Source organism: Amblyomma mixtum, chromosome 2 (assembly GCF_055824585.1).
Source record: "Amblyomma mixtum isolate Tamu chromosome 2, ASM5582458v1, whole genome shotgun sequence".
NCBI classification, from domain to species: domain Eukaryota; kingdom Metazoa; phylum Arthropoda; class Arachnida; order Ixodida; family Ixodidae; genus Amblyomma; species Amblyomma mixtum.
This window is the reverse complement of record NC_143013.1, coordinates 130,351,564-130,366,075: the sequence shown is the minus strand read 5'-3', so window position 1 is coordinate 130,366,075 and position 14,512 is coordinate 130,351,564. Positions and strand designations below refer to the sequence as shown.

Sequence of the window (14,512 nt, the reverse complement as noted above, 5' to 3'; positions counted from 1 at the left end):
GCTGTTCGAAGAACAAAACGTACGTAAAATTCTAAAGTCGTACAAAGATGTCACGGGGATTATCGTATAGGTTGCGAACAAATGACCAGTGTGCTAGAGGTACGGCTGAATTCCGATGTCCCCAATGATTCTTTTTTAGACTCTAAGAATTTTATGCTTGTTAGTACCTGTACTGGTGCCCCAGACAAGTCTGAAATAATTGATGCCGGACGCAAATAATGCGTGATAGAGCTAGATCTTTATTTGCGTTGGGAGGAACGGTTGGCAGTGTGAGATCGCCCCAGCAGCTGTGGAAATTTTTTGCATATGCTCACAACATGCATGTCCCAGTTCAAGTTACTCTCAAATGAGACTGCAAGTACTTTGTGTGATTATACAATTTCAGTACTCTGGGCTTCATAAATTATAGGGTGATTGACCTGAAATGTTTGTTTTTTTGCTCTGAAAACAATAATTTTGGTTTTAGATGGACTACGTTTCAGTCCGTTGGATTGCGTCCACAAGGACAAATTTAAGAGAAAGTCTTATCATTGCTTTACCAAAATACCTGCATCTTGCCACTGCATAAGTATGGGACAGTAATCAGCGTATATGATAAACTTCACTGATCTTTCAGTGGGAACAAAATCATTGATAAAAACATTAAACAAGACAGTCCCTAAGAGGCTTCCTTGTGGAACAGCTTTATTAACGGGTAGAAAGCCCGGTCGATAATTTCCCAAGCATACCATTTGTGTGCTGCTCATGTACGATTTCATCAATTCTAGAGGTACGTCACAAACTCCACACCAGGACAGTTCGCCTACTGTCTCGCTCTTCAGCGCACATGCCATTTCGTAAACCTCTATATTTACGCAGTTCATCAGACAGGTGGGCGACGTGGTTCTGGACAACATGCTGGTTTCCTTGATGAACTCCGAGTGGCGCGTCACCCGCAGCGTCGTGTCGCCAGTTTTCAGCACGTCCAAGATGAAGCAGGTGGTCCACCTCGCTCTTTCGTAGTGACAAAGCGAGGAGCGTTTATTAGTGTTGTGCATCTCCATGTCTACATGCTTTCTTTGTATGAAATATGCAGGTATGCAAATTATATATGAGTTAAGGGACGAAGAGTGCAACGTCATTATCAATATGCATAAGATATTTAAGGAAGCCGGAGAGTTCTACACAAATCTAAACAGTAGCCAATGCAATCAGGACGCTAATGAGAGGGGCAGAGTACAGCACAGGGACATCCCGCCAGTAACGAAAGAGGAAGAGAAGTTTTCCGAGCAATAAAAAGGGGGAAATCGGCTGGTGAGAACCACATAGCAGTATATCTGTTAAAGGACGGAAGGGAGATTGTGCTAGAAAAACTAGCCACTCTGTATACTCAAAGGCGTTTGACCTGGAGCCTACCAGCCGCTTGGAAGAACGCTAATATTAATTCATAAAAAAGGAGAGGTCAGTGACTTAAAAAGTAGGCTATTCAGCTTACTCTCTGTTGACCAGAAGGTGTTTACTAAGGTAATCTCTAATAGACTGAGGGAAAACCAACTTTAACCAACCAAATGATCAGGCATGCTTTCGTAAAGCACACTCGGCAAAAGGACAATCATCACACTATCGATTAGGTGATAAAGAAATGTAGAGAAAATAACCAACCACTCTATATACCTTCATATATTACGAGATTCTATTTGATTCAGCTGACACCAAAGCTGTCATGCAGGCATTGCGGAATCATGGTGTAGAAGTGCCTTACGTAGAAATACTGGAAGATTTCTGTAGCGGATGCAGAGCTACCATAGTCCTCCATAAAGTAAGGAATAAAATTTCAAGCCTATAGGGTGTCAGGAAGAGAGACACGATCCTGCCAATGCTTTTCACCGCCTGTTTAAAGGACTTATTCACAGACGTGGACTGGGAAGAGCAGGGGATAAGAGTTAAAGAATTCCTTCGTAGTCTGCGCTTCGCTGATGATTAGTTTAGTTTAGTTTGGGAGGGGGGGGGGGGGGTAACGTCCCAAAGCGACTTAGGCTTGTGCACTGAGATGTGGGACAATTACTGCGCCATTTAGTTTCCTCAAAAAGCAACTGTTCAATTTTTTGATTTACCAATATCCCTTTCGAGAAAAGTACCCAAGAGCTGTATCTTACCGGAACTAACCCATGTACCAGAAACGTGCAGGATAACGAAAAGGGTTCCACTTAAAATCGGGAGCCCAGAGCGAGCTATGGACAGGAAAATGTTGTGTGTAACTTGAGAGACAGGAAAAGGGGAGAGTGGGTCAGGAAACAAACGCACGTTAATACATTCTAGTCGAAATCAAGAGGAAGAAATTGTTTAGTTTGTTGTTAGGGGTGTTTAACGTCCCACAGCGACTCAGGCTATGAGGGACGCCGTAGTGAAGGGCTCCGGAAATTTCGACGACCTGGGGATCTTTAACGTGCACTGACATCGCACAGCACACGGGCGTCCAGAATTTCGCCTGCATCGAAGCGCGAGCTCCCCGGCCAGGTTCCAACCTGCGTCATTAGGGCGGTAGATATGGGTGTGGACATAAATTGGAGTGTGTAGGACATGTAATGCGAAGGCAAGATAAGCGATGGTCCTTAAGGGTAACGGAGTGGATTCAAAGAGAAGGCAAACGTAGCAGGGGGCGGCAGAAAGTTAGGTGGGTGGATGAGATTAAGAAGTTTGCGGGGATAGGATGGCTGCAGTTGACACAGGACAGGGTTAATTGGAGAGACAGGGGAGAGGCGTTTTTTCTGCACTGGGGGTAGTCAGGCTGATTGTGAGGATGTGGTCAATGCTTTCTCTTTAAAAATAATAAACCACATTGCATTTTTATCACGAGGCAAGGACAGCCAGGCACCGCCTGCACTCATCTGCTGAACCTCCCACGCCAGCTTCAAAGAAATCTCCCTACTATAATGGAAAGTAGAGATCGTCAGCTCGTCTCCGCTCAGGCCATGAATAAACAAATCGCAAAAAAGCAGCCGAAATGTACTGTTGGTGACTGGTTTCTTGAGTAATTAGTTGTCAAGAATTTCCGATCATACATGGAGGATGTTCAGTTTTGTTTCCTTTCTGATGCGAACTATAGACATTTCGTTGCATTTCGCGGTTAAAGTGCTAATCAGCTTGGAAGTTTAAGGGAAGAAAGTATTGCGAGGGCACCTAAGACTGCTCACGTCGTGTGATGGCAAAAGCATTGGTGTGTCATAGCGAGCGCTCGACCTCCATTCAGTATGCACACTGAGAAAAGAAACGAACCTCCGAGCGTTGCTTCCATGAGCGCTTAATCCACAATGGTCCGAGTCAAACACTCGGAATCTCTGTTCGAGTACCTGTCGCGAGCTAGCCTCCAACCTAACGGTCTACAACGGTGTACACCATTTACACCGTTGCAGATAAACAGTGTACAACGAACAGCTGCGGCACAAATTCAATACGGAGATTGATTTTCCTGGAAAAGAAGTGGCGCACTCAACGCCTCAGATCTCGGTAGACATCGCAGCCACGCCTTAAGAGAAGTTGGTTTCTGGTTTATGGGGTTTTAATGTCCCAAAGCGACTCAGGCTATAAGGGACGCCGTAGTGAGGGGCTCCGGAAATTTCGACCGCCTGGGGTTTTTAAACGTGCACTGGCATCGCACAGTACACGGGCCTCTAGAATTTTGCCTCCATCGAAATTGGACCGGCGCGGCCGGGGTCGAACCCGCGCCCGTCGGGTCGGCAGCCGAGCGCCATAACCACTGAGTCACCGCGGCAGCTGCCTTAAGAGAAGAGGTAAAGAGGCAAAGAGTTTGTGTAGGCATACATTTGAGGTTGCATATCGCGTCGGCTCGAATCCTTGTCGCAAACTAGCCCCCAACTTGACTAGCACGTGTAGGATACATGCAAAAAGAAATTGTATAATACCACCCGAAACGCTGTACGACAAACGGTTGCTCAGGATTTTGACAGAAATGTAGTTAGGAAAGCTGGTGCCATTTGAGGTGAGCTAGTGGGTGGTATGTATAGGCGAACAACATGTATTTGATTGTCGGCAGTGGTGGTACTCGGCTTGCTGTGTAGGTCCTACGGCCGCTTGATGACGTCACCCTTTCTTGCCACCACTGGCACTTTCTCTTCCAACTGCGAGTACAGACACTAAAAAATTCAGGGGGCACTTTGACTGTCTAAGGTGTGTGTAGAGGCGAAAGCGTTTTCAGCACCACTTTGACTGCCTTTGTGGCACTGGTGACGTCACCACTAGATGACGTCACACATAATTAATGTCAAATTACTAATTAATGGGTAATCACTGATTAATTCCGACATACTAATTAACTGGTAATTAATGACGCTTAAGCTTCACCTTTATGTCGTGGAACGCGACAGCATGTTGTAGTGCTGCCAGGGAGTCCGCGGAACGCCACCACACTTGCCCTTTTAACTCAACGCTTTTTGAGGAAAGGGAAAGGCGCGGTAATTCTGTCATCTCGGCGGGCACCTGAACCACACCGTACAGGAAGGGAGGAAGTCGGAGTGAAAGAAGAAAGAGAAAGATGGGCCATAATGAAGGAAACAGGGCGCGTAATGAAAGTACCGCCGCGGTGGCTAAGTGGTAAGGCGCCCTTCTACCGAGCCGGAGTACCCGAGTTCGAACCCGACCTCAGCGGCCGCGTTTCGATGGAGGCGAAACGCAAAAGGCGCCCGTGTGCTGTGCGATGTCAGTGCTCGTTAAAGATCCCCAGGTGGTCGAAATTATTCCGGAGACCTCCACTACGGCACTTCTTTCTCTCTCTCTTCTTTCACTCCCACCTTCCTCCCTTCCCTTGCGGCGCGGTTCAGGTGTCCGCCGAGATATGCGAGACAGAGAATGCGCAATTTCCTTTCCTCAAAAGCCAAATTAATTTAGTTTAATTTATTTTTAATGATGGAAATGAAAATTGCATTTGAGGAAAGGAAATTACACATTAACTGTCTCACATATCTCGTTGCACACTCGTCAAAAGCCTGACACCTCTGCTGACAAGCTACTGCTGACAACCTTCTGTCGACAACGATGAGGCATTAAAGACTTTCGCCTTAGTACACGCCACCGGCTTTCCTCCTAATGGGACTGGTAATTATTTGGCATTAAAATTAGAACTCCCTCGTGCTTCACTATTTTCTTTCATCGACCGAGCAGTTTTCTTTGATGTTTCGCTCTCGAGTACTTCTCAGGTTCGACCAAAGCTTTTCGCATGCACTCAGTGTCGGCTGTCCTGTTGCAGATGGTGCCCACAGTGAACGAGTGTGCCAAGGACACGTTGCGGAACTTCGCGGACGCTGCGAGGGAGGGAAAACCTTACGACGTGAAACTGTAGGTATACCCTGCTGTCGCACAAAGAGGCGCTGTCGGTGGCTTGTTACGGACGCCAGTGCCGCAAGCACCCCTCCCCCCCTCCCCTTTTCGGGCCCCTGCTTCTCTATGGTTTTGTGTCATGAACTCTTGTGCCGTAAATTTTATGGCAGAAACGAACTTAAAAATTCCACGTAATTTTCCGCGACTGGATTATTGACTTAGTTTCAGGAAATGTACCCTTGGACATATGGATAGTTGACTGAAGTGGTCGCCCTTTGAGGGTACATGGACACGGAAGAACCTCTAACGCCCATAATTATGACTGAACTTTATCCGAGTGTACATCATCATCATCATCATCATCAGCCTGACTACACCCACTGCAGGGCAAAGGCCTCTCCGATGTCTCTCCAATTAACCCTGTCCTTTGTCAGTTGCCGCCACTGTATCCCTGCAAACTTCTTAATCTCATCCGCCCACCTAACTTTCTGCCGTCCCCTGCTACGTTTGCTTTCTCTTGGAATCCACTCCGTTACCCTTAAGGACCAGCGGTTATCTTGCCTTCGCATTACATGCCCTGCCCAAGCCCATTTCTTCCTCTTGATTTCAACTAAGATGTCATTAACCCGCGTTTGTTCCCTCACCCACTCCGCCCTCTTCCGATCTCTTAACGTTACACCTATCATTTTCCTTTCCATAGCTCGCTGCGTTGTTCTTAACTTAAGCTGAACCCTCTTTGTTAGCCTCCACGTTTCTGCCCCATAGGTGAGTACCGGTAGGATACAGCTGTTGTATACTTTTCTCTTCAGGGATATTGGTAAGCTACCATTCATGATCTGAGAGAACCTACCATATGCGCTCCACCCCATTCGTATTCTTCTAGTTATTTCCCTCTCATGATCCGGATCTGCGGTCACTACCTGCCCTAAGTAGACATATTCTCTTACTACTTCCAGCACCTCGCTACCAATTGCGAACTGCTGTTCCCTTGCTAGGCTGTTGAACATTACTTTGGTTTTCTGCATGTTAATTCTTAGCCCCACCGTTCTGCTCTGCCTGTCTAACTGATTGATCATGCTTTGCAGTTCTTGTCCTTAGTGGCTTAGCAAGGCAATGTCATCAGCGAATCGCAAATTACTCAGGTATTCTCCATTAACTCTTATCCCCAACTGTTCCCATTCCAGTCCCCGGAATACCTCCTGTAAGCAGGCAGTGAAGAGCATTGGCGAGATCGTGTCTCCCTGCCTGACCCCTTTCCGTATTGGAATTTTATTGCTGACTTTATGGAGAACTATAGTAGCTGTGCAGTCGTTATAAATATCTTCCAATATTTTCACATAACACTCTTCTACACCCTGATTCCGCAATGCCTGCATGACAGCTGAGGTTTCCACCGAGTCAAATGCTTTCTCGTAATCAATGAAGGCTATATATAAGGGTTGGTTATATTCTGCGCATTTCTCTATCACCTGATTGATAGTGTGAATGTGGTCTATGTCGAGTATCCTTTACGAAAGCCTGCCTGATCATTTGGTTGACTAAAGTCCAAGGTTGTCCTGACTCTATTAGCGATTACCTTAGTAAATACCTTGTAGGCAACGGACAATAAGCTGATTGGTCTGTAATTCTTCAAGTCCTTCACATCTCCTTTCTTATGAATTAAGATAATGTTAGCGTTCTTCCAAGCTTCTGGTACTCTCGAGGTCACAAGGCATTGCGTATAGAGGGTGGCTAGTTTTTGTAGCACAATCTCTCCTCCGTCCTTCAACAAATCTGCTGTTACCTGATCCTCACCAGCTGCTTTCCCTCTTTGCATTGCTCCTAAGGCTTTCTTCCTCCTTCGTTACTGGCAAGATGTCCCATTGCTGTGCTTGACTGCCTCCCTCAGTAACTTGATGATTACATTCGCTACTGTATAGATTTGTGTAGAACTCTTCGGCTAATTCAACTACCTTATCCATATTGCTGATGACATTGCCCTGTTTGTCTTTTACCGCATACATCTGGTTTTTACCTATGCCCAGTTTTCTCCTCACTGATTTTAGGCTACCGCCGTTCCTTAGAGCATGCTCAATTTTCTCCATGTTAAACTTTCTTATGTCGGCTACCTTGCGCTTATTTATTAACTTCGATAGCTCTGCTAGTTCTATCCTGTCTGTGGAGTTAGACGTCCTCATGCTTTGGCGTTTCTTAATCAGATTTTTGGTCTCCTGAGATAACTTGCTGGTATCCTGTCGAACCATCCTACCACCTACTTCTGCGGCGCACTCTGTATCGATAGCTGTAAGATTATCATTCATTGTTTCAACACTGCGGTCGTCTTCATCAGTTAAAGCGGAAAATCTGTTTTGCAGCGACATTCTGAATTCCTCTACCTTCCCTCTTAATGCTAACTCGTTAATAGCCTTTCGCTTCACCAGTTTCCTCCGTTCCCTCTTCAAATCTAAGCTAACACGAGACCTTACCATTCTGTGGTCGCTACAGCGGACCTTACCGAGGACCTCCACATCCTCTACGATGCCAGGGTGTGCGCACAATATGAAATCTATTTCATTTTTAGTCTCACCATTGGGGCTCTTCCAAGTCCACTTCCTGTTTGCTCGTTTGCGGAAGAAGGTATTCATAATCCGTAAATTATTTTTATCTGCGAACTCTACTAATAACTCTCCCCTACTGTTCCTAGAACCTATGCCATAGTCACCTACCGCCTTGTCTCCAGCCTGCTTTTTACCTATCTTTGCATTAAAGTCGCCCATCAGTACAGTGTACTGTGATTTTACTTTGGTCATTGCCGATTCCACATCCTCATAGAAGCTTTCAACTATCTGGTCATCATGGCTTGATGTAGGCGCGTAGGCCTGCACCACCTTCAGCTTGTACCTCTTATTAAGCCTAATTACGATAGCTGCCACTCTCTCGTTAATACTGTAAAACTCCTCGATGTTGCCAGCTATATCCTGATTAATGAGGAATCCCACACCTAGTTCTCGCCTATCTACTAATCCACGATAGCACAGTACATGCCCGCCCTTTAATACTGTATACGCCTCATCTGTCCTCCTAACCTCACTAAGCCCTATGACATCCCATTTAATACCGGCTAATTCCTCCAATAGCACTGCTAAGCTAGCCTCACTTGATAAGGTTCTTGCGTTAAACGTTGCCAGGTTCAGTTTCCAATGGTGGCCTGTCCGGAGCCAGAGATTCTTAGCACCCTCCGCTGCGTCACAGATCTGACCGCCGCCTTGGTCAGTTGCTCCGCAGCCGCTGGGGACTGAGGGCCGAGGGTTAATTGGTTTGTTCATAGAAGGTTGTGGCCAAGTACTACACTAGTGTGGCCAAATCCTGTTCTGGTGAGGAAGTGCGTTGTCGGTTCTGGTCACCGAAATCAGGCCGCACTCCAAGCCTGGTTATGCAATTCCATCGACACGCGGAGTTTCTTTTTTTTTTTTTAATCCGGTGGAGAATTGCGTGGCACCGGAATTCGAACCCCGGTCCTCTTGCACGCGAGGCGGATGCTCTACCTCTACGCCATCGCCGCATGTATACAGTGTACAGTCCTTGTTTATTTCATTGTTATAAAATAGACGAAATTTTGTATACACGTTTTTTTTTTAAAGTAAACAGTTTGCAAGCAAAACTGTCGGAAACTAACGGATTTGAATCGCAATTTCTTTTCTACAGATATAAAAATACCAATAACTTTTGTCAGTTCACCCGTGAAATTTTCTTTATTTGTTACTCCAGTTGCTTAGGCACCATTTCCACTCATTTAACGCTGGCAGTTTTAGTTCTGCGGGCTGAGAAAATCTCCCTCTTTTCTGCGCTTATCTGAAATTAGTGCCAGGTTTGCATTCTTCGCAGTGGCTTTCTCTATCGCCGTCCTGTGGCCACTTTTTACCACTGGTCCCTGTTTTGGCTGTGCTCCTCTGCTACAAGCGTTTCCTAATATTAGCCTAGGCGAGATTAATTCGTTTTTACTGAGTTCGAAACTACACCATGGTACTGTTTGCCAATACGATGTGCGTCAATTGAGTGCTGTCTAGAGCAACTGGCAAAACAAACAGTGGTACCGATGGGAGGCGAACCGGCGGCGCAGGTTTGGCGCGTACTTGTGGGCCTGGCTACGTAACGTTAACGTGGTGGTTAACGAGAGGGGTTCAACTTATCGACAGCTCAGTGAGCTATGAAAGAAAAATGATAGGTGTAACGATACGACATAGGAAGAGGGCAGAGTGGATAAAGAATCAAACACAGGATAATGACATCCCATTCGAAATCAAGATGAAGAAATGGGCTAGGGTAGGACATGTAATGCGAACACAACCTAACCGCTGGTCCTTGAGGGTAACGAAGTGGATACTAATAGAAGGCGAACGTAGCAGGGGATTGCAGAGATATAGGTGAGCGGATAAGGTTAAGAAGTTTACGGGGACACGGTGGCTTCAGCTCGCATAGGACAGGGTTAATAGGAGTAATATGGAAGAGTCCTTTGTCCTGAAGTGGGCATAGTAGGGCATATTATGATTATGATTAGGCCTAGCCACGCGTCACTCTATCCTTGCTCTGCGGGGTTGTCGATAGTCGCTGCCGTACTGGTGTGTCGTAGCAACGTGGGAGTCGTTTAATGCGAGGCGGTCGCCGCGGTGGCGCAGTGGTTACGGCGCTCGGCTGCTGACCCGAAAAACGCGTTTTTGATTCCGACCGCGGCGGTCGAATTTCGATGGATTCGAAATTATAGCGGCCCCTGCACTGTGCGATGTCAGCGCATGTTAAAAAAACCCCAGGTGGTCGAAATTTCCGGAGTCCTTCTCTACGACGTCACTGATAGCCCGAGTCGCTTTGGGATGTTAAACCCCAATAAACCGTTCATTCTGAGGCTGGCCTGAATGAATCAATGCCATGCTTGTGTGTGTCATGCTCTGTGCAAGCAATGAAATGCAGAGACACTTAAGCTTGCCCATGCAGCGCTATCAGCACGCTCTGACAAGCTGACTAACGGCTCTGAAAAGTTGCCTTGAGCGCCTTGTAGCCGACCCGGTTTTATGGAGTCATGCGTGTAAATTGTAATTTACTACAGTGTGATAGCTTAGAAACATTAGAAAAAATGCGTAGTCAGTCACATAATTCACGAAATGGGAAGTGACGTCACCAGACTGGTTGTGACAGTTTTACATTTTAATGTAGCTTTAATTGTATCCGTGTCGCCACCTCTAGAAACCTTCCAGGAAACATGTAACCCCCAGATAGAACACCTGCAATGAGACGTCTGGTTGTGTGCAGAAAGACTTGTACGGGTCTGCGAGAACACAACCATAAAAAAAGTGTACAAAACTCGATGTAAAGGCATGTAAAGGCGGCACTCCAATGGAATCGCATTGCCAACACATTATGTATTTATGTGTCCCTGTGACTTTTTTACGTTTATTTAGATTCTCTTAAGGCTCCGAGACTGAGTGTGGAGAGACGTACTAAATTGCAGGCGCATAATAAAAGATGTAATGATTGCCCGTGGTGGTGATGGACGTAGATGTATGAGGTTAGGCTCACTGCAAGTGCGGGAAATGAAAGAATTCATTGAATGCCGATGCCGGGCGACGAACTCCTTACCTGAAACCGGTGACCGTGTAGGGTAAAGCGGCGTTTAACGGTGGTGTTAGACAATATTTTAAGGAAGAGACAAAAGTGAAACGAGGTCTGGAAGTCTGAAGGCACGGCTCAATATAGCTTCAATGGCTTGTGAGAGATTTTGTTGACCGAGGTGGCAAATTGAGCATGCGTAACAAAAATTGGGGTGCGGACATTGAAGGTTTGGCGACAAATGAAAGATCGCGGTGAAAGAATCCCACCAGACGATTCGCTCTATTAGTTACGAAAGCAGTGTGTATTTTTCCGAAGAGTGGCTTGTTATGTGCTTGTCAGCATATTTATTTTACATGAGCCGCCGCGGTGGCTGAGTGGTTATGGCGCTCGGCTGCTGACCTGAAAGACGCGGGTTCAATCCCGGCTGCGGCGGTCGAATTTTGATGGAGGCAAACTTCTAGAGGCCCGTTTACTGGGCGATGTCAGTGCACGTCAAAAAACCCCAGTTGGCCGAAATTTCCGCAGTCCTCCACTACGGCGTCACTCATGGCCTGAGTCGCTTTTGGGGCGTTAAACCACTGTAAATCATGAATCACATTTATTTTATGTTACTGACTTTGGCAAGGAATCGTTGAGGAATAAAGGGGTAGGATCATCGCACTGACGATGAGGGACTCGCATGTTTTTACATTTAGTTGCGGTAAGATTTATAAGCTGACCTGAAGGCCAGCTTCCGAAAAGAGCAGAACCGAAACACTACCGCAGCACGTCAGAAAAGGAGATAAACTATTTCTTTCGGTATTGTGCGGCACTTTTCGGGGATGAAGATCAGACTACATCGTCCCAGTTCTAGGATACGGTAATGTTCTAAACTACAAAACCGCATCGCAAACATTAATTTAATGTTCAATTTAAGTATCCCTACGCGGCACAAAACTACAGAAGGTGGCCTTTAACAAATACGTAGGAGTTACACTTAAGTTAGAACTGCACAGGAGAAGACACATCCGACACCTTGAGTGGAAGCCTGAATACGGATGCTGTGCCCTACTTAACACTCGTGCATGTTTCATCAATTAGTTATGCATTGCTTCCTTTTTTTCTTCCATTTTTTCTTCCATTTTTTTTGCCTGCTGCGTTTGGGTTTGTATCCTATGTTAACCATGGACCCCACACTAGCATAGGGCTATAGTTTATTGTTTATGGGGGTTTAACGTCCCAAAGCGACTCAGGCCATGAGGGTGCGGTAGTGAAGGGCTCCGGAAATTTCGACCAAATGTGGTTTCTTTAAAGTGCACTGACATAGCAGCTGGAGCGCACGGGCCTCTAGAATTTTGCGGCCAGGATCGAACCCGCGTCTTTCGGGTCAGAAACAGAGCGTCATAGCCCTGAGCCACTGCTGCAGCTATGGGTCGAGCAATTCGGTTGCATTTTGCAAGATATGGCGTGAATAAACAACGAGTGAATGAATGAAGAATGAAGTTACAGAGGCGATTACGACGGTGGTGGCGGTGATGGTACACATTTATTGACTATGAACAAGGAGGTGTTTGGGTCGAGGTCCCATTGGAGCAGGTCCTCACAAATCTAAGTGGAGCTCCTATTCCGGAGCCTCAATTGCGTCTAACGCCGCTCGCGCCATGGCGACCATGGTCCGTTGGGACTGCAGGTCATGGCAGCTGAGCAGCGCCGCCACCCAGGCCTCCCTAGAAGGACAAGAGATGAAGAATTGGGATGGGGGGGATTGGAAGGGCAGACCCAGGCCATGTGGAAAACGCCTGAGAATGTCACCCCACACAGGCTGCAGCCACCATCGAATTCTATGTTGAAGTGCTTCAATACTGCCGGGCACAACATTGTATTTGTAAACGTTTTGAGAAGGAGCCGTTCCTCTGCTCTCCGGAGACCTTTACATGGTTCCGGAAAGCGACGTTGATTTTCCTTATGATATGTAGTAATGTCTTCGATTGTAATTAGAGATTGGGTGGGCTCGGAGTAGGCTTCGAGAGCAAATGTGAGTGCCCGGAAAGAGAGCGTGTGGGCCGCCTGGTCGGCTAACTTATTGCCTCGGAGTCCCTGGTGGCTGGAAGCCCAGATGAGGTTGCAGTTTGGAGGGTCGCCGCACGGACAGTAATTATGTAGCCCAGGCAAGAGGAGGTATCCAACCCAGCTCACAATTCTGACAAACCCCCTTCGAGTCGGTAATGATATGTTTCACTTGTGGCAGGGAGCGGGCGAAGCAATCGCGATTGCCTACGCATATGTTGTGCTGTAGGCGCGGAACCTGAGTCCTGCCAGTGTTGGTGTTGCGGATCACTGCTGCGGTGAACCACTTCCCACGGTGGGGACCGGCAGTGTCTATGTAGTACACGTGTTGTTGTCGACCATAATGACGCTCCAGTTCTTCCACACGCGCCTGGCGACGACCATTGTAGTCAGAGAGTGACATGTTGCAGGGAATGAGTCGTGCCCTGAGGGTGCGTCTTCAGGTTTCTGTCGCTCGTACCCGTTCCTCAAAGGTGATGGTGTGTTGGATATGGAGTTGGTCAAGAATGCGGCGACCCGATGTCGTTTGTGATAGGCGGGTGGAATGGTTGATGAGATGGGAGTATCGGGGTTCCCCGTAGGTGTTGACCACCCCCAGGTCCAACAAACGCTGGTTGAATGTGGTAAGGGGAAGGTGAACAGTCCGTTTGATGGCTTTGGGATGTATGACCTCGATTTGGTCCTCGTCGCCTTTGCGCATTCGAAGGTAGGGGGTTGAGTAGAGAAGAGAGAGTCCAGCTGGCTCGCCTGGACAGACAATGATCATCTGGTTATTGCTGGAACGGCTCGTGGCTCGGCGCTACTGGCGGAACAGCACGGCCCTTCGAGCCTGCAGCGTCCGTAAACTTCCATCGCCCCGGAGTTTCGCTTGCTCGTGATGTGGGAATAACCTGCGGTCTGCGCTCATTTTTTCCACGAAGTTGATCGGGGACCACTCTGCACAGATCGAGGAGCAGCCACTCCTGATGAAAGAGAAAGCAAGCCCAAAAATGCCCATTCAATAAACCTTCGCCCGGTTCTGCGTCACTTCACGCTTGAACAACATGGTTCAGATATAGTAAGGCTGAGATCTGGGCGAGTTGGTATGCAACCATACTGGTGAACAGCGCAAAACACGCTTGTCTTGTCGTTGTCCCGCCTTTTTTGCGCTGTTCACCAGTATGATGGTTCAGATACACTCTACCTCTAAAAATGTTCACCTCTTTTAAGGTGTCACGCTTCTGTCCCAAGACTAACATCATTTGAGGCTATCACAAAATGAACAAGGGAGGGGAAAACCTCAGGTTGCTAGAGCCAACGTTTCGACAAGGGGACTTGTCTTCGTCTCTTAAGGGTGTTCGTGAACACTGTTATGTTCATTGGGTGCTTATGAACACCAAACAGGGTTACCCTTATGTTTTTAAGGAGTTTATGAACACCCTAGCAAGAACAAGCGTCTTCACGAACACCCTTAAGGTGTTGCTAGAAAGCTATAAACTCCCTAAGGCTGTTCATGAACACCACCTGTTGGTGAACACGCTAAAAGGTGTCAAGCCTTTTCAGGTGTCTTTTCAGACAGACAAATATATTT

The 14,512-nt window shown here is 47.0% G+C and overlaps 1 protein-coding gene across 1 annotated transcript in view; it reads left to right on the top strand.

Annotated features, from left to right (window-relative positions):
• LOC149360901 (cytochrome P450 3A11-like) overlaps positions 1-14,512 on the top strand; it is an 87,546-nt gene that overhangs the window by 27,841 nt on the left and 45,193 nt on the right. Inside the window, exons 5-6 of the mRNA XM_089567952.1 lie at positions 859-978; positions 5,243-5,331. Of these exons, the coding sequence (XP_089424078.1) occupies positions 859-978; positions 5,243-5,331 (209 nt within the window). The remainder of the gene's footprint in view (positions 1-858; positions 979-5,242; positions 5,332-14,512) is intronic.